Source organism: Marmota marmota, unplaced genomic scaffold (assembly GCF_001458135.2).
Source record: "Marmota marmota marmota unplaced genomic scaffold, marMar, whole genome shotgun sequence".
Taxonomy (NCBI): Eukaryota; Metazoa; Chordata; class Mammalia; order Rodentia; family Sciuridae; genus Marmota; species Marmota marmota.
Genome location: NW_025999992.1, coordinates 2,222,557 through 2,242,315, shown reverse-complemented (window position 1 = coordinate 2,242,315; position 19,759 = coordinate 2,222,557). Strand labels below are relative to the sequence as shown.

Here is a 19,759-nt window from a genome sequence, read left to right as displayed (position 1 = left end):
AAAATTTCATATATCCATACGTGATGACACAATAATTCTGCTTCTGTTGACTTACCCTAAAGCCATAGTGGACCACTCAAAGATATGCACCACAGGTGTCCATCACATTCTTTTAAAATATGTCTTATTTGTTAGTTAGGAGTTTTGTTTTGTTAAATTTTGAAATACTGTGGGGACATACATTAAGGTCACTCTCTACATCCTATCAGTTTATAAGAGTTACTTTATGCATTATTGAGTAATCAAAGCAGGACTCAAACTGGCATGACTCCTGTTTTTATGTGCATAAAAATGTGAATGTCTTGGTATGTGGATATCTGTGCAAAACTATTTCTGTTATTTTCCTGTTTTGTGGTGATTTAGGACCACATGCCCCCACTACAGAGGGTTCATGTAGATGTTAGTGACCAGACAGAGGAAAAGGACATTACAAAGAAAGAATATAGTGGGAATGAAAATGATGCTTTTAGCCGGGCACGGTGGCACATGTCTATAATACCAGCAGCTCAGGAGCCTGAGGCAGGAAGATTGCAAGTTCAAAGCCAGCCTCAGCAACTTAGAGAGGTCCTAAGCAACTTAATGAGATAATGTGTCAAAAAATAAGAAAGATCTGGGAATGCAACTCAGTGGTTAAGTGCCCCTGGGTTCAATCCCTGGCAGAAAGGAAGGGAGGGAGGGAGGGAGAAAAAGAGGAAGGAAAGAAGGAAGGAAATGATGCTTTTAAAAATAATCTGTTGTTTGATGTGAGAAGTATTAATTAAGAGACATTAGGATTTTTGCCTATCTCTATCTTTTACTTTTAATCCATTAATGAAAAATCTCACCTGGGAAATATGACATGGAAAATTCTGTAGACCTCAGCATTTAGCCCACAATGCTGAGATTGCTCATTGGCTAAGAAAGTGGCATGACTTGGCTCATGTCACCCATGAGAACAGCCATTGCTGGAGTTCAGTAGATTTGAGCTAAAGTTCAACAGAAGGTCATCTGAACATTTGCCTAGTGAAGTGGTAAACTGAGCAAAAAGATCTATTTTTCTCACAATTCCATGTTATATTCAATGTGCATGGCCTGGTAAAATGTTGGCTCCTTTCATTGCATATGAAAATCTTTCCTTTTTAAGAATTAAAAATGATGTCAATGAAGTTTCTGGCAGAAAATTTACACGCGGTGTGATTTCCTGATATTTGAGAGTTCCGTCACCAATTCCCGTGCCAGGCTACATGTTCAGCTGCCAGGTAGCCCCTGTGTCATATGAAAGTACTTGCACTTTTATAGGAATATGCCGGCATGCCCCACCACTTTTGTGGATCATTAGTCCTCTTCTGCAGACTGTTTTGAGAAAGTAGCAGCACATGTCCAAGTTCCAGTGTCTGTAGTGACCAAGACACACCTGGTGGTGACTGTCCAATTAGATGCAAATCTATGCCTCACTTGACCCCAGTTTACCATGACGTTTTTCCTCCAGGAAAAAGCAGATGAGTTCACTTCTGTGGTTGAAGCAGAGCAGTGCATTGATTGACAGAGTGCCTCATGCCCCAGTCAGGGAGGAAACAGGAGAATGAGGCACATGGCCAATTCAGAACGCGAAGACAGGAGAATTTGCTTTTCCACTGATAACACTTATGAAAAACTAAGACTGCAGACTGAAAATGACTTGCTGAAAGTCCCTCATTGTTATGTTCAGGAAGCGGAGAGACACAAGGGAAGCTTGTCTAGGGAACCACAGGAGGCCAGCAACAAAACTTTTGCTAGAATTCACATCTGAGTAACAAGCAGAGGCCTTTGGCTTAAACCACCACTGCAGAAAAATCAAAAGAAATAAAAAATAATCAACCCTCTGCAAAGGTGTCACTGCACACACGGCCTTTCATCTGGGTACATTTGTTTGTGCTGATTGCACTCTGCTGTGTGTACAACGTATTAAACAAAGCTGACTGAAGTCTGCACATGCTAGATGAAAGCTGATGTGGAAAGGGGCTTGATGACAGGTAACATCAACCATGGCTCTCACATACCTCTAAAATTAATAAGCAGACATACAACACTTTGGGGAATGATTTTTTTTAATTCCATATTATAACCAGATGGGGTGGAAGACAAATGATAGGAAAATGAAGAAAGAAGATGTCTTAGTCTGTTTTCTGTTGCTATAATGGAATGTCAAAGGTTGGGTAATTTACAAAGAATAAAGGTTCATTTTACCCTTGGCTCTAGAGGCCCAGATGTCCAGGAGCATGGTGCTGGCAGCTGGTGAGGGCTTTCTTGTTGCACTGGAACGTTGGCTGAGGGCAGAGTAGAGTGGTGAGACAGAGCAGGAGTGCTAGCTTTGGTCTCCTTCTCTTCTGTCATGGAGGCCCACCACGATGTCCTCATTCAATCCTCTTTATCCCCAAAGCCCCCTCCAAATGGCCTCAGCATGTGAATTGAGGGATTAACTTTCCCACACATGAACTGCCGAGGACACCCCCTAGACAAAGCAGGAGGAAGAAGACAGCACCCAGCATATGGCAGGAGAGTGAGCAGGGGGTCAAGGACAGGGGCCCTGAAATCCCTCACCTCCCAGCCCTGTTTGCTCACTTGAAAAGGAGGTGGAATGATTGTATGGATTCCACAGAGTATTTGGGAAGGTTAAATTAGCTAATATATATGAAGTTAGCAGTTTGTAGGGGACTAATAAGCATACCTGTTTTTATCGCTATGCTACTTTGGGGGAAATGTCCATTCTCTTGACTTTAAAAGTGGTTAAAAATGGCTACAAGTTACCAAGAATGCTGCCACTACCAGCAAACATGTGGATCTCAAGGCATTGCTCTGACTTCCATGGTCCACATTCTGTGTTTTCTGAGATTCACACACCAGAGCCCTGATTGCAAACCAGGGTTAGCAACGCTGGCTGATTTCTTCAGTGGATAGATGATAGGTAGGTAGGTAGATAATAGATTATAGATTATCGATCACAGATGATAGACATGTAGACAGATGAAGGATAATAGATGAAAGACGACAGATGATATATAATAGATGATAGATAATAGATACATATGTGAAAGATAATAGATATATTGATAGATGATTGATTGATAGATGATAGGGAGAAAGAAGGAGAGAGAGAAAAGAACGACAGAGCTTTGTTCACACTTAGAGGGGGGAATTGCTGATAGATCCTTTCAGGGAGATAAGGCCACGTGCGCTGGCGTGTCAGCCCCTGTGGGAGTCGTGGCAGTGCCAGACTTGTGGGTGTTAAAGGTGCCCAGGACATGTGAGACCAGGCACTAAAACCTGCTCGGCCAGCTGAGTGGCACTCGGTCTGGAGGTGGACCCCCGTCAGTTCTGGGGGTGGGGACTGGTGCTGCACAGTGTCTTCTTCCTCCTGCTTTGTGCAGCCGGTTTTGGAAGTGAAGACTCCCAGCCTGCGGTTTCCAGCTCTTGGCCCAGGACAGGAGGAGGAAGCCTCTCTGAACACCGCAGGAGTCTCCCTCCATGCATCCTCCTCCTCACCACAGACCCCTCTGCAGGGACAGCAGGCTCCTCCCAACTGTGGGGCCTGCCTGAAACCAGGGGTCGCCCAGCCCTGGATGCGCCTCGATCCTCAACATGCAGGCGTGTGCAGGGTCTAACCTGCCAATCGGGCTCAGTAATTAGCGATCATTAATAATGAAATAGAGCAATTGTAGCAATACGCTGTGATCAGAGTTAGCCCAAGCTTACCAGTCTTTCTTTGTTCCAGAGGTTTTCCATTTAGGGTTCAGATGGCAGTTGACCGCGGGAAGCGGTGCTGTGGGAAGCGCGCGGGTGGGGGTGGGCGTGGTAAATCTCTCTTCAAGTGTCTGGTCCAGGCAATCTGCCAGACACTTTTGTTTTCTCTGCTTTTCCTCCGAGAGTCGGGCTGCTTTGGCAAAGGAGAGTGGTATTACCTTACCACGTGGAGCACAGTTAATGGCTTTAAAGAATTCCCCAGCAAGTCAGTAATGAGCTGCCAAAAATACTCGTGGTGCCAAAGGATCTGGATACGTCTGTTCCATTTACTGCCTGTCTCTCATTTCATCGTGAGGCGGCGCTGACCAAGGACATAAAAGTCTACAGCTCTGGGGTACTGTGGGTTTAAGGGCTGGAGGCAGGTTTTAATATGCCCCCAGCACCCGAGAAAGCTAGGAAGGTGTGCACAGAAAGAAGGCTGTCGCTGTGCAAGAGGCTCGGGTGCCCACGGGGGTCGCTATCCCATCTTGCACCAAGACCGTGTCCTTCCTGTCTGAACAATTCCCATTTCTCCGCCACAGGAACAAAGCTCCATGTTCAAAACATCAAATAGCAAATATATAACAGTATAGCAGGATCATTTATTTTTGAATTTCATATTGATAATAAATTGAATCTGCTAAGAAAAGAGTCTTCTTAAAATTTAAATGGAATTAGGGAATATGAGGAGAAGATCCGGGAAAGCAATGGAAATAACAGAGCAGTTTAAAAGGTGCCTGTTTCCCTCCAGAAGCTAAAGGGTCTAAAGACGTGGCATCTAGACTTCCTCCCTCATCCCATCCCTCCCCACAGCCTCCCTGGGCTTCGCCTGGCCTGAGGTCAGCATCTGTTTCTGCCCTGATGGGAGACTCTCCTCCTCTGCTCCTTACTTTGGAGCAGAGAGAGTCCAGTGGCCTTGAATACAACGGCGCTTTTGCCTGACAAGCTATCTGTCTTGATGGCTAGGATTTTAGGAGCAAGAATCCCTGAAATAGGGACTTTTGATGGCTTAGCATAAAGCTCACAAGACACAAGATGTTCACAGGGGACCTGCTTCTCTGGGCCAGAGACCAAAAAAATTCCTGGGCTGGTGAGTTCAAAGTCTGTGTCTTTAATTCCTACTCAGAAAAACATATTGGAATTCAGCTGGAAGAATGACATCATCCAAGAAAATAAGCCAACTCTGCTTTAAATTTGGTGTGTGTGTGTAATGCATATATGAAATTGTGTCCTTTATTATAAAGGTCATTTGAAATACTCCATCGTGACCAACTCATAGGGACCCAAGCCCTGGGGTAAAACTCCAGCTCGCTGTGACTGCTTCTCTCTCTCCCGGGGCTACTTCAGTCTGCCTGGGGCCACCCCCTCCTGTATAAGCTCCTGCTTTCCCAGGAGCCCAGGTAATGTCTGAGGGTGTCTGCGTGGCTACCACAAGGTGGAGCACTTGAGGTAGAGTTAAGAAAGGCTCGCAAACACTTGCCCAGTGTTTTTGATTTCAGAAAAGAAGCGGGGTCACTTCTTAGCTACCTCTGAAGACTCAAGCCAGAATCTTCCACTGCCTGCTAACAGAATGATCGTCCACAGAAAGGCAGTGATGATTTGCTGTGATTATCAATTAATGCACAACTTATGAATTTAGGGTAACATGAACAATCTGTTAGAATAATAGTTGCTGAAATCAAAATAGTTTTGCCACTGGCTAGGCCTCAGGAAAATGTAAAGCCCTCAAATTAGCCCAAACCCTTAACATATGTACATGAAACATTTTTATTAAAATGTTATTTGATAAAAATTAGTGTTTCTCTGTCTGTCAACTACTTGGAAAATCATTATGTGCCTATCACTTATGGAGGAATGGAAAAATTGTGGCAGTTGTTTATACCCAGGTGTTCTTTGCTTTTGTGATTTGGATTTATTACTCCTCATATGATCTGGATAGCATTTTTACATTTTTAACCATTAAAAAACAGTTCAAAATTTAAAGAGTGAAAATGTGGTCCCCTGGTGCAGCCCTGGTAAGAGGAAGGTGTGGTGCGTGGGTTGGACTTGAGGGTGTCACCTGGAGGGGAATATGCACCACGGATTGCAGGCCGAGGGTTGGAGTGCTTGGTGCGCAGTGCACTGGGGTTTTCACAAGAGAGGCTTACTCACCCGACCTGAGCTGGGCATCCTTGGGTGTTTGGAGGATGACTGTGTTTGATCTTCTCTCCTTTGTCCATTTCTGTGTCTTCTCCATTTGTGGAACCTAGAAAACCTGATCTCTTGGAAGAAGAAGCAACTGGGAGGGCGGAGGGGAGGGTGGAAGGGAGGGTGGGATGGGGAGAGAGCTGTCAAGGGCACAGAATCATAGTTTGATAGAAGAAATAAATTCTAATGTCATATTGCACAGTGGGCTGATTCTAATTAACATTAACTTACGGTAAATTTCAAAATAGCCGAAAGAGAGGACTTTGAAAGTTCTCACCGCAAAAAAAGTAATAAATATTTCCATGATGAATATGCTAATTACCCTGATTTGATCTTCACATGATGCATATATATATGGGGATACATCACACTGTTGCCTATAATATGTACAATATTGTCAATCAAACACTAAATAAATTGAGGGAAACAAAAATATACAAAGGCCATCGGCAGAGTTGGGTTGTAGAGTGAAACCAGGTCATTCCATGTAGATGCCAAAGCAAGCGCCCAGCAAGAGCGTGCCACAGCAGGACAGAGCCAGTGAAGAGGGCACTGACCTTGTTTCTTCTGTTGCAGGCTCAACGTGGGAAAAGACGTTTCGGCAGATCGGCTTTGAAAGGTAAGCCGGGTCAGCACGTCTCCACCTCCTGCTACTTGTCTTGTCCTGTTTTATTCCAAGAGGTCTTTTGAATATAAATCAGTTGTGTTGCCGCCACTGTTTGGCACAACATCGCCTTGCCTCTGGGAGCCTCAGTGCCTTTGCACAGTCAGAGCTTTGCTATATAAACCATCCCAGCATGCAGAGTGGAAATCAAGGTTAACTGGAGTGGCTGACAGCAAGCCTTGCTCTTCTCCCAGTTATTAAAGCAGTTCCTGTCACCTCCAAGTTCAATGCTGAGTCACACCTTGTGCAGCTACAAGTGTTCCTATGCCAGAGTCCCCAAAAGAAAGAATATGGAGTCATTATAACATCAAAGATGTGGAGGTGGGGCCGGGACAGGTCCCAAACCCCCTCCCGGGGGTCGAGTGGCAGGTGGCAGGCAGCACTTCCCTTTGGGATTTAGGGTCTTACACTGAGCTTTCAATGGAGATGCAGCTATTAAAAGAGAGAAAAGTAGTTATAATTTTATTTTACTCTAAAAGTATATATTCACTAGTTGCTTTCACTGTATTGGAAAATGTTCTTTTCTGGGGATGTTCAAGTTCACAGAGTGGTCAAAATAAAATACTAAAAACTGCGTCGTCTCTGCGGGGGCAACAGAATAGTCACCTCTGACAGCAGTCCTTTGCCCCTGAGTAAGTGATTCCAGGATTTACTCATGTCCCTACACGCTCCGTCTCTCACCGGCATCATCACGACCTGGTCTCCCTCCAGCTCTTGTCACTAGTTCAGGGTGTCAACAGAGATTGACTCTGCATGACCAGATCCCAGGGGGTTGTGCCGGGCGTAGTGGCACACACCTGCAATCCCAGTGACCTGGGAGGCTGAGGCAACTGAAAGAGTCTCTTGTCTCAAAAAATAAGAAAGGGCTGGGGATGTGGTGCAGTGGCTGAATGCCCTTGGATTTGATTTCTGGTACCGAAAAAAAAAAAAATTGATGAGGGGAAAACAGGTCCGGCTTCATTCCAGTGTGAAATCTCTCTCTCGATTCTTCGTCATGTGATGAGGAATTTCAAACACACACAGAAGTAGAGAGAGACAGTGGAGGTCGTATATCCACACCTAGCGTCGACGGGGCTCGGCCAAACTCACTGTTTCTATTTTCTGATTTGGGCTGAAATATGTTAAGCAAAACTTCTAACCTCACGCCATCCTTTCCTCTGTAGGTGAGAACAACAGGCATTCTCTCCCTGAGCCCTAACCCACTGTCATCCGCAGTAGTACAACCAGCCCTAGTACAACTTCAGCCCAGTCCCTTAAGACCTGGCCACAGCACTGGCCACAGCACTGAAGCAGCCCAGTGGCAGAAGCTTGCCCTGCAGACCCGAGGCCAGCTCATCCCCAGCACTGGAAACAGGCGAAAAAGACCCAGTTGATATTTACATTTCCCAATCATGTTGAAAATGTCCTTTTTCTTGGTTTGAATCTGCATGCCACCAGAAGCCACATGTCCCTCCTCATTATGACCTCTTTTAAGCCTCCTTATTTGATCAGTGGTCCCCTACCCCCCACAATCCCTTTATCTTGTTTTTCTTTAAGTCATAAGCTTGGAGGAGCCTGGCCCATTGACTTGTAGAATCTCTCGGTGCCAGGACTCGACCTCTGTGCTGCCCTTTGGGGGGGTGTTCTAACCTCTCTGTTGTGGGACTTTCCAGGGTTCCACTTGCAGCCTGGGAAGGGATTCGTGACTTCCTGTTCTTTGGCACAGACCCTCTGGTCCTCCGGGTCCTCAAGGTCCCGGGTCCTGGCACAGCTGGCTCTTCCCGTCTCCTCCACCCTCTGCTGTGGACCTGCAGTCGGGGTCCCTCCTGGAGCACAGCCTTCCCTGCTGGGAGGTGGCATTTTGAAACCACTCTCTAGACACCAGGGATGGTCGTCACGACTGGGTGCCATCCTTTCTGGGCCTTGTCGACAGATGGAGCTAGGAAATATATTTTTTAAGAAGAATAAATCCTGAGCTCATACAGTGTTCCCAATTCAAACGTGGCCTCGCGAATTTTCAACTTCTCTGAAGCTACATTTTTCACTCTTTTCCACTGAAAAATCTTCACTCTTAATAAAATTCCCTCATTTCATTTTATATATTTTCAAAATAATACTAATGTCCCCACTAATGCCAAGGTGGCTGGAGGAGGTTTTGAAAGCTGGCCGCTGGCCTGATGGGCATCCTGTTCAGAATGTGCCATCCGAAGGCAGAGAACCACAGTAGTTTGAAATTGTTTTCTTCTCTTTGTGTGATCGTATCTGAAATGTTATATGTAATTCCGTTTAGTTTCAATAGACTGTTCCTCGTGGTTAGTGTTATTTTGAATATGTGACGTTGACATGGCTCCAGGCTGTAGTATGTCACCACGAAGTCTGTTAGGGAACATCAGCACCATCTCCCCCTGGGCTCTGGCCTCCCTTCCCTGGTGGTCACGGTATCAGCTTTTGATGTGACTTCACAAGTGGGAGCTCACAGCAGGTGCAGGGCAGCCTCCCGCTGCTCCAGTGTGAGGAAGGTGCGTCTCAGGCAGTCCCCTCCTTGTGACTTGCACTAGTGGTTAGTCCCACCTCAGGGTATGCGGACCGTCTGCCTTCTCTAGCCTGCAGGTGGCCGTGCTCTGTGAGCGCATGCAGCGGGGAGAGTGGTCCAGCCACCCTCCTGCAAATCCGGGATCTGATTCAGCACCTGCTTTGCTAATAGTCTCAGGGACACAAGCCGTGTGGGTACAGGTGATGCAGAGAGACCCAGGAGACACCAGGTCTTTCTTCACACCAGTCCCGACTCTGCGATAGATGAGGCTTCTCACACATTTCTTTCCCACTCTGGTTTCAGGGAGCATTTGACTTTGCAACGTCCCGTTTTATACCCAAGAAATTTAAACAGCTCATGTGACATCTCCTCATAAGTCAATGGATTGCAGGTTTGTGTACTGTCAGAGCCTGCACCAGGAATGGCTTGCTTGAAGCATTCCACTGACGAGGGCTGTCTCCTAAGGAAATAGCACTGATGTACTTTACCAGTGATCTAGTTGATATAGTTTCTTTGGATTTTGTTACATTTAAGTATATAACATTTTGAGACAGGCCTTGCTAAGTTGCTGAGGCTGGCCTCAAACCTGCGGTCCTCCTGTCTGAGCCTTCCCAGTAGCTGGGATCACAGGCCTGTGCCACTGTGCCTGTGACTGCCAGCAGCAGTGCCTAGGAGTGGCAGAGCACGCTGTGGACTCAGGAGCTTTGCCAGCCTGATGGATGACTAGTAGTGCCCCAGAGCCCTTTCGGGCTGCATTTGTCTGTGGCCATTTTTCCATCAAGAGCAGGTAGAGACTCTTGGCTTTCTCCTAAATGAAGCACTTTGAACAAGAGCTTCTTGTAAAATGGTTCAGGATCCACAGGATTCAGCCATTGAAACCACATTTGATTCTCAGCATATCAGTCTTATTAGAAGAGCTCCCATGTGCCAAGCACTGTGCTGAATCATTTTCATCCTTACAATAACCCACCGACGAGGAGTCGCCAAAGTTCTGCCATAGGGAACAGAGGATGGCTTTCCAACCCTGCAGGCCACTTGAGTCTTTACAACCTACCAACGTTGTGTTGGTGCAGAAAGCAGCCATGGAGAGTAGGTGTGGCTATATTCCAAGAAAACTAGATGAACACAAATGGGCAACCGCAGGGCTTGGGTGCCGGCCATCATCTGTTGATGCTCACCATGGACTGTGGTCTCACAGGCACAAAGATTTGGAAGAACAAGTAGGGCTTCCTACATGGGCACCGTCCCTCGTGTTGACCTGTGTGCACATCCTGGTTACAAAGGCTAAGCTTTCTACACACTCCACATAGAGTTCTTGAACTGAGGTCTTTTTTTGGTTTTGTGTTTTAACTTTTCCTGTAGCTCTGGGGACGCAGCCTCAAGTCACCAGTTACTGACTCTTCTCATTTTAGGACTACTTTGCACAAAGCCAGAGAGTACAATCTCCATCTTGGAGTGCTTCCCTAAAATGTGAATGCTCCCCAATAGCTGCGTAAATTAAATTGCTACAGGGCACAGTCCAGGAGTCTGTTGTTGAACCGTGGTCTCTGTCATCTTGTGCAGTGCTCACACGACAGCTCCACTGAGGGTACTTGGTGTCATCCTGAGTGTTAAATGTGGTCATACTATGTCCTCCTGCGTTTTGTCATTTAAGAGCAGACAGAGTTCTCTGCTTTGCATCAAGTGTCTCAAAATAGAGAGCAGACACTGGTCTTTGGGGGCTTGTCCATTTGCAGCTGCAAAGCGTGTGCCAGCCGGGCTGTTAGCTGGGGCTCTGCTCTTCACTGCTCCAGTCAGCTGGTCTTGGTCTTAGAGAACATTCCAATTCTACCTTTAAAGAGCACCTGGTTCTTCAGAGCAGACATAAGAGGTATTGATCCTTCCTCCCTGTGTCCTTTGAAGTCTTCTCCCCTGCCTGCTTGTCACAGCTGATCTGAGTGAGGACATGGAGAGGGAAAGACGTGACTGAGTTTAGAGCTTCTCCAGGAGCAGGAACATGGGCGTCCTGGGTGGAGCACAGGGTGCCATCCGCCTGCCCACCTCTTGCATAGCCCTGCAGGGGAGGTGCTGGACCATCCTGGGAGCTGTGTGCAGCCATTTCCTCTCTGGAAACCCACTGCCACCTGTGGCAGCACCCCCATCAGTGGTCACCTCCACTCTGCACACAGTGGCTTCTCCCATTGTGGGGCGCCGGGACTCTGCATTAGGACTTCACTGCGGAAGCGCACTGTGCCCTGGAAGTAAGTGTCAGGACCTAGGTCTGCGTTCTGTCCAGCAGGTCCCCCACCCCGGCCCTGTAGCACCCTCAGCCACAGGGCAGGAGCGCTTGGTTTCAGTTGGAGGCCTACGCGGTGTCTAGCATATCGGGGCCTCTTTCAGAAAGCTCCCTTCCCCGTGCAGACTTCCTGAGCTTGGGATGGTGCACATTTCCAGATCACTGTCATCTCGGCCAGTGCTGAGGTGGGCCCGGTGGGCGGGGCTTTGTAAATTCACTTTTCCTCTGCTGTCCTACCAAAGAGTTGCTAGCTGAGGTGGCTTTGAAACCAAAATGGCCCCAATTCTCAGTGACTCAATGCAGCAGAGGCTTCTTTCTCACTCCTGCAAATGTGGAAGAGAGACCACAGGACTCCAAGCAGCATGTCCACATGGGGTCCATGGTCAGCTTCTGTCCCTGTGACGCCTTTGTTTCAATATGACGCTTCTGAGTTGGCCTGGGCCTGCGAAGGGAGCCTGGCGAGGTGCACCAGGGTTGTAAATGCCTCTACCCGGGAGCAGCACTTGACTGCCACGCACAGTTGACAGGTGCCCCTCCACCGAAGGCCCAGGGAGGGACGAAAAGCAGAAATGTTAGAAAGCGCTAGTAATGGTAACGTCTACCACCATAAACTCTGAGCAAGGTCTGAACATGGGTTTTTCTTTCCAAGGCTGCATATTTCAGCAAGTAATTAGTCCCAAGCACATAACTTGCCAGCAGAAATAGGAGTTCCTGCTTGGTAAGAGATCCTGTTTCTGCCCGTGTAAAAAATAACAACCTCTTACTGATCTTGTGCCCATTTTTACTAAAGAAGCAAAGAAATTATTCTCAATAAATGTATGTCATCAGTATAGCCCTTCAAATTTCATTATTCACCTGATTATATGTGATTTTATTTGATGATCTACTTAAATTGTGGAATGAAATATCTTGCCCTGTCAAAAAACATTTTAAATCACGAATCATGCTACAAATAGCCTGGTTGAACAAAGCACACGGACTCCAGGACTTTTTCCCGGTGCAGACATAATTCAGAAGCCTTGCTTTGTCTATCGGGGAGACCCCAGGCTTCCACAGCATGCTGTTGGGTCTGCTGTGTCTCACCTGTGGAGAGACCCCCTCCGAGTGACACCGCCTGGTGACCTTCGAAACTGCTTGCTCCTGGGCCACCAGCCCTGCTTGTCACCTCCTCTCGTCACCTCCTCACACCTCTGTCGATACTGCATATACTCTATGGAAACTTCTCCCTGGGGTCCGAGAAGTTTTCAGGCTTGTGAGCATGAAACTGACCACTGCCCAGGTGCCCCACATACTAGCCATCATGGTGGAGAGGATGAGTGGCTCATGATGTTGAAGCCCAGCACCTGAGTGGCAGGAGCTTAGGAAGCAGTGGGCTTCGGCCAAAGCCAAGAAAGAAAAGAGCTGGTGCTTTTCACCAGCAGCTCACAGCAGCCTGGTGGAGGGGGAGGGTCGCAGCTGCAGCTGGGGCTGCTCACTCCTGAGAGTGAAGGCAGGTGCGGCTCCATTCTGTCTCTCAGGCCTCCTGCTGAACCCTGTCAACAGGAGGGACCCTTTTCAGGTCGCTCAGGCTGCCAAGTCCACACTGGAGCCCAGCACTGGCCACTCACTCCCCTTATCACAATGGGATCAGATCCAGAGCTGCACTTGGGAGGAGCCACATCCGTGAACCGAGGGGAGGTCCCCTGGCCTCCCATCCGCTCAGGCACAGTTAAAGGATGAGACCGAGGGCTGAGTGAGGCTCTGACTGCTGCAGTGTGGCCAGGCAGCTGGGCATGCCCATCCTTATCCAGTGCAGTGGTCTGAACGGCCCCCAAAGGTCCAGGTGTAGGAGGCTTGGTCCCCAGGGTGGCCACATTGGGAGACAGTGGAACTTTGTGGGTCTGTGAGGTCCTAAGAGAAGGGTCAAGGTCATTCTGCACAGTCCAGTTATTAAAGACACCTGAGCCAGGCCCCTGTCTCTCTCTGGCTTCCTTCTTGAGATGTGAGCCCTGCACACACTCTCACCATTGCCGTCCACGTGATCGATGCCGCCCACAGGCAGGCCCTTGCAAGAGGCCAAACAAAGAGGGCCACCTGGCCTCTGACCTTGAACCTGCATGACTGTGAGCTGGCAAACCTCCTTCCCTCCGTCCCACAGACGGCCTCACGTGCTTTGTTATTGGGAAGCGGAGCTGAGGACTGCGCCTGGTTCATTGGTTTTCCATTCCTTCAGGAGCCTTCCGTCTTTTGGGCCCACCCCAGCTCCCCTCAGAACCTGCTCTAGGCCCCTGGCCACTAGCCCTGCATTCTCTCTTCTTACTTCCCAGCATCTCCTCTGCCTTCAGAATCAAGCAACTGATGCGTTTGTGGCCAGCACATAGCTCACAGTGCTCCCCGCACCCCAGCAGGAGAGCAAGGTGGCCTCCTGGCCGCCTCCAGTGCTGGCCCAGCCGCTGGTGGATGAGAGGCACTCGGTGTTGATAAATGACATTTCACGTAAATATTAGTGTGTTGTGCTCTGTTGGCTCACCCCCCAGTCTCATGGAATTTGCCCTTCGCAATAAATTTTAATTACTATTTATTATCCTTCCCTTTAGAGAATGAATAGATTCCTTGGAAAACTTAAGGCCAAATTTTAATATTTTTGTTCTCTAGCTTCCTAACTCACTAACTGGGTTATAGAGATTGATGTTATTTCTTTAGGTAATGTCAGATAAAAATGTTGAGCCTCTCAGAACCCTGCTCCGTCCACATGCAGGTTGGCCTGGAAGGGCTTGAGATTAGAGCCCTGTTGCTCCCCAGTGAGCCAGAGAATTGGGTGGACTTGGGCACGCCCTGGACAACCCAAGGCATGTTCCATGGGGTTCTGCCAAAACTTCCCAGGAGCTCTGCGGTAACAACCCATAGCAACACCCTCTGGGGGGGCCTCTCCTCTCCTCCCTGTGCCTCCTTCAGTACTTCTGCAGCACTCCCCAGACACCCCACCCGCACCCCAGCCCACTCTCAGCTTCTGTACTTTGGAGAACAGGGACTAAGGTGTTTGTGCTAAATTATGCTAACTCATAGGAAACCCAACAGTTTGGATTTCAGTTTTATCTCGCCATAGACTTATTCTATGAGGGGACAAAATAACACTATTAGTGTCTATATTATTTGAACCACCTTTTATGAACTTTTAGAAACCCTTGGTGTCTAACTTCTAGGGGTAATGAGAGACGATATGGCAGGTGCCTAGAGAAGCTGATGAAGAGAGTCAGACCTGCCCTCCAGAACTGTGCCCTGCTGCACACAGGCCAAGGACTCTGCGTGCAGGTCCAGGGTGCAGAATCAACCCTGTCCATGAGTCCCAGTTCAAGAGCTGTGCTTAAGATGAAGATATCAATGCACTTCTTGCTCAGGTGATGAAGTCTCCAAATGTCCAATGCTGCCTCCCCTGAATTCTCTGGAAGCAGATGGGCACTGATTGGAGCCTGGGCCTTAGCTTCCTACAGCTGGAGAGTCCAGAGACCCTGAGAGGGTCTCCCCTTCTTTTGCATGTGGCTGTCCTGAGGCACAGAGAAATTAAACAGGAGACCTGAAATGTGAATGTTTTAATCAGTATCTGTTCAAAGTCCAGATCTGACTTTATATTTGATGAATTTACTTAGATGAAATTGTGTTACAAATGAATTTGTTTTGCCACCATTTAACACTAAGCTTGGCAACATTAGTAGTGATGACAACATGTGGCCAAGCACTTGGGACTCTATTGTGTATTCTTTCTCCTCCTTAAACCCCCCTGCTAGCACCATCGCACTTGTAGACATAGAAGCCATGCACAGGGCATCTGCGCCCCGTGGCCACAAAGCTCAGAAGAGGTGGGCGGGAGATTTGAATGGGAACCCATGATCCAGGCTGTTTTCTTGCTTTGGGTCAGAATGGGTATCGGTTGTCAGAAATAACTCTACTGTCTTTGCTCAGCATCTCCTGCTGAGTGTGTGTGGGGGGGAGGGGGAGCTGGTGCTACACACACACACACACACACACACACACACACACAGGCGTCAGAGTTTTCCCAGCTGCTCACAGTGCAGAATCTGCTCCCTAGAAGGCTAAGTCAAGCCCAGAGACTCAGAGTGGGCTCCTGGGCTGGAGAGTCTGTGGTGATTCTGTGGCTGTTCTCTTCCTATAAAGCAAGCCGCGGGAGGGGTCCTCTGCCTTGACCTATGGATGGGACCGACTCTTTGTCCCACGAGCATCCCTGGACATTGCTGAGTTCCCATGGGAATCACTAGTTCAGTTCCACTTTAAAGGGGGCTTGTCTGTTTTTAACAAATATGTTCTTTCTCTTACTTTCATCTTATTTTCAAAAACTCATTATTAAATAAAGACTCAAGGACTGGGAACATAGCTCAGTGGTAGAGCACTTGCCTGTCATGTGCCAAGCCCAGGGATCAATCCTCAGCACTGGGAGGAAAAAAAAAACCAAAAACCTAAGTGCAGTGGTTACACCTGGAATTGCAGAGACTCTGGAGGCAGGTGGATCGCAAGCACGGAAAGGAAGGAAGGAAAGAGGCAAGTGTTTGCTAAGTATCAATGTAATATTGTGTTAGCGCAGGTTGAGGGAACTCTGATTCCTTGCAAATGGCTGACAGGAGCAATCAATTAGGATTTTAGGCAGAAATGAAGATCGTTCAGGCAGAAGAACACGCCCAGGTGGAGGGAGCAGCAGACACCTGCCCTGGCTTTCTTCCTCACGTGACTGTGACCTCTGTGATCATGCTCAGCCTCGCCTGGTGGGAGGCCACCATCCAGAATGGAGGTGCAAATGTCCTGCTAGAATGCCATGGTCAGAAGTCACCTTAGAACCCTGAGAGAGAAGGACTTGCTGTGACAAAGACCAGATCAGTGGCTTTCTCTTCAGTCCAATAAGTCCTGATTGCCAGGACACACCTGCAACTTGACCAGAATCTTGTCAGACTCTGTCTACCCGACTGTTATGAGATGGCCAGTCCACACCAGGAGAGAACAAGGTCTCGCTCTCTCTTGCTCAAGCACTTAAGTGCTCATAGCTCCCACACAATCAGGAGGCAACTAGATCCCCCTCACTAATTTACATGCATGTGATAATATGTCATATTTTTATATAATCACTTTCATTAAATATTCTCATACATTTGATCGAATTTGCTTTTCACTTTGCTCTGCCAAAATATTATGTGTACACTTGAAAAACAGATCAAAATCTACAGAATTAATAAAGGCACACAGATTTAATATAGAATGTGTGCATTTGTGTAACAGAAGTAGACAATTTACACTTTTAGACTGTTGAGAACTTAACCTAGGACTTTGGCTTCCGACTTAGAAAGTAATGAGCTTCACCTTCATTTATTTAAGTAATGACATCACTTAATAAGTAGTTGGTAAAAGGATGGTTATCTTCTAGACAAAAGTATGTCATCCTTCACTAAATCTTCTCTTTCAAAACACAGTTGGAGAAGATATCTTCTAATCTGCTGTCTTTGTCCTCGTCTCATTGGGTCATTATGACTAATGTAAGTAGCCTCTAAGTTAATAAGTAGCAGCAATCGGCTGTGCAGAGAACCGTGCCTTTTTGAACCTCAGCTGGACACCTTGTTCCTACAGATCAGAGGTGTTGCATGAGCACTTTAGACTCACTAGTGACATGAGCAGAAGGACTGCCTGACATATGAATGAAAGACCGAATGCCTGAGTATGGGTGACCAATGGGAGACAGGACACCCACGCTGGTGAGGTAGAGGAGGAGCATGGATGTCCAGGCTCTGCCCCGGGGTGTTTGGAAAGATTGTGTTAATGGGCTAATGCTCACAAGCTCAAAGGGTTCTTATTTCTTATTTCTTCTGCATCCAACTTATAAGAATGAAATTGAGTCTGTCATAGCTCAAATTACCATAAAATGCCCTTTCGATAGCTCAGCCAGTGACACATCTTAGCTAGGAACGAAGACATTTTTGCTCAGATAAAGTGGCAGCTTCTCCTATGGGGACCTTATAGGCACTGTCTGAGTTTTTCATTGGATCCTTGGATGAGCAAAGTGGAAACAGTTGCTCCCCTGCCCCGGTCTACCTTCTCACACACACACCACACACACACACACACACACACACACCCTTCCAACATTCACACAAACTATTTGAAGTAATGAAATTGTGATCCTGTGCCATTCCTGCAGGTAATATGTAAATGTTGATTCATGGGGTTCTGTGACTCCTTTAGCATAAGCCAGTGGCAGTTAGGTCCTTCTCACTGTGAAATCTGTGCCCCTCCCCTTTGCTAATCCTGCAAACCCCCCAAGGACTCTCAGAGGTCAGGTCTGTTGCAAACTTTCACCTGCCTTCCGAATTAATTAGAGGTCTCCAACATAGCATCCAGGACCTCCCCACCTGTGATCCCCACTATTCCTTTGACACACGTCAAGCTTCCTCATATTGGGGTCTGACTCACTGCACCTTTCAGCCCCTTTCCCCTGAGCCTTTGATTCACGCTTCATTGCCGCAACCTCTCCCTCTGGTGGATGCCTGCCATGTCACCTCACCCTTGAAGCCTTTCTGAAAACTTTCTGTCCCGATTTTCTGTGTGTAAATTATTGTTACTAAAACTGTATTTTACGGTAAACATTTTTTTTTTCTTAAGTACAACTTGTATCTGTCATAAGCATCCGTACAGGGCCATGTGCTCTATCCAGGCCCTGCTCTGAGCCCAGGGCCTTCTGCAGAGAAGGTAGAAAATAAACATTCATTGCACCCAATTTCATAGTTTGTAAGCCAGAATTTGACAACAAAATGATGTTTTTAACAGTGTCACTAAGAATGATTCTCAGAGTTTCGATCAGCCTAACTATCTTCCATAGCAAATTGTTTTATTAGGGCTAAGTAATCACTCCTATGGAAGAGGAAGGAGCAGCTAACCCATCACATGAAAGAGCTGTCACTCCCATGTCAGAAGGATCATGTGAAAGAGTTACAATTGGCTGGTGGTGCAGAGTGTACATGCCCTGCAGCCTGAGAGGGTGATTTCAGAAGTCATCTGTGTGCACTTGAGAATGTAGGTCAGTGGTAGAGCGCTCACCTTGCATGAGAAACTAAAAAGCCATGGACATTAGTTTAATAGAAAAATAGCAGCGGTCACATCTACAGTGGTGTTCAGCATTTTTGGTTTTTTTCTCTCCAGGGATTTTAGGATTTGGGGATTAATACAGGATGAGGATCCATAATCCAAAATTCTTGGGACCATATTTCAGCTTTCAGAATGGTTCAATTTTGGAATATTTGCACATACATAATGAAGTATCATGGAGCCAGGACACAATCTAAACATACCACTCATTTATGCTCTGTAGACCCAAAACCTGAAACTAATTTTATACAACATTTTAAATAATTTTATGCATGGAACCATGTTTCGTGATGTAGAATTTTCCACTGGTATCTGCCTGTTGGTGCTCAAAAGATTTCAGATTTCAGAGCATTTAAGACTTGGGGTTTTCAGATTAGGGATGCTCAACCTTTCTTCATTCTGTTGCCTCAGTGAATTCTGGGTGGGTCGCCTTATTCTGAGATGTTCAGACATCTTGTCCTGCCAAGGTTGTGTGGCAGGCCATGACAGAGAAGCAGATGACTTTGGACAGCACACCACATCCCCCGCTCTACGGGTCACAGTAGATGACAACAGAACAACCAGCAGCTACCTGCTCCCGCTGGAGGAGCTGGAGACAGGCAGTGCCAGCAGACGCTGCCAAGGGCAGTGACCCTGCACCACTGTGTCCACCCCAGCAGTAAATAATCTTTCCCCTGACTTGTTATTCAGGAGCAAGTAGCATGAACAGGACAGAATCTGAGACGCCTCAGACTGGGCTTCCAGTGGCTTCCTCCCGAGGCCCGCTATTGACCTGCTTACCCTAAACAGAGAGGAAATTGTTTTCACTTGGTTGTCATGAGAGATGTTTGGGTTTGGAAACTTCCCTGCACTCCGTTCTAACCAGTTAAATGTGTTTATTTAGAAATCCACATAGATAATCGAATCCCATATTGCACTGGGTGCAATTTAAGTGCATTTGCTGGTGTTTTTGCATTAGAACACTAATGGATGTGGACCGCAGCCCAGGGGGCATAGGAAACCCTCACCCTTGGAAATCTGAAACGGAATGCTTGGGCTCTGACCCAGGTTGTTGGGTGGCCACCAGTGCTTTCCAGAAAATGGGTGTTAACTTCTTAAAGAAAGGCAGTGGCAGACGGCATCGAAGCTGCTCCGTTTGGCCCACCCATTCCTGCTGGGATTTGTGGCTCTTAGGAATGCTGGAATGTTTTCTGAGTCACCCATACATTGTACCCTGTGTTACTTTTAGGGAAAGAAAAACAATAACACTACCAACAAAGCAATT

The 19,759-nt window shown here is 47.2% G+C and overlaps 1 protein-coding gene across 11 annotated transcripts in view; it reads left to right on the top strand.

Moving 5' to 3' along the window:
- The window catches only part of Piezo2 (piezo type mechanosensitive ion channel component 2), a 349,401-nt gene that overhangs the window by 165,111 nt on the left and 164,531 nt on the right, over positions 1 to 19,759 (top strand). For all 11 annotated transcript variants that reach the window (XM_048806753.1, XM_048806747.1, XM_048806749.1 and 8 more), the window contains exon 4: positions 6,502 to 6,544. In XM_048806753.1, coding sequence (XP_048662710.1) covers positions 6,502 to 6,544 — 43 coding nt within the window. The remainder of the gene's footprint in view (positions 1 to 6,501; positions 6,545 to 19,759) is intronic.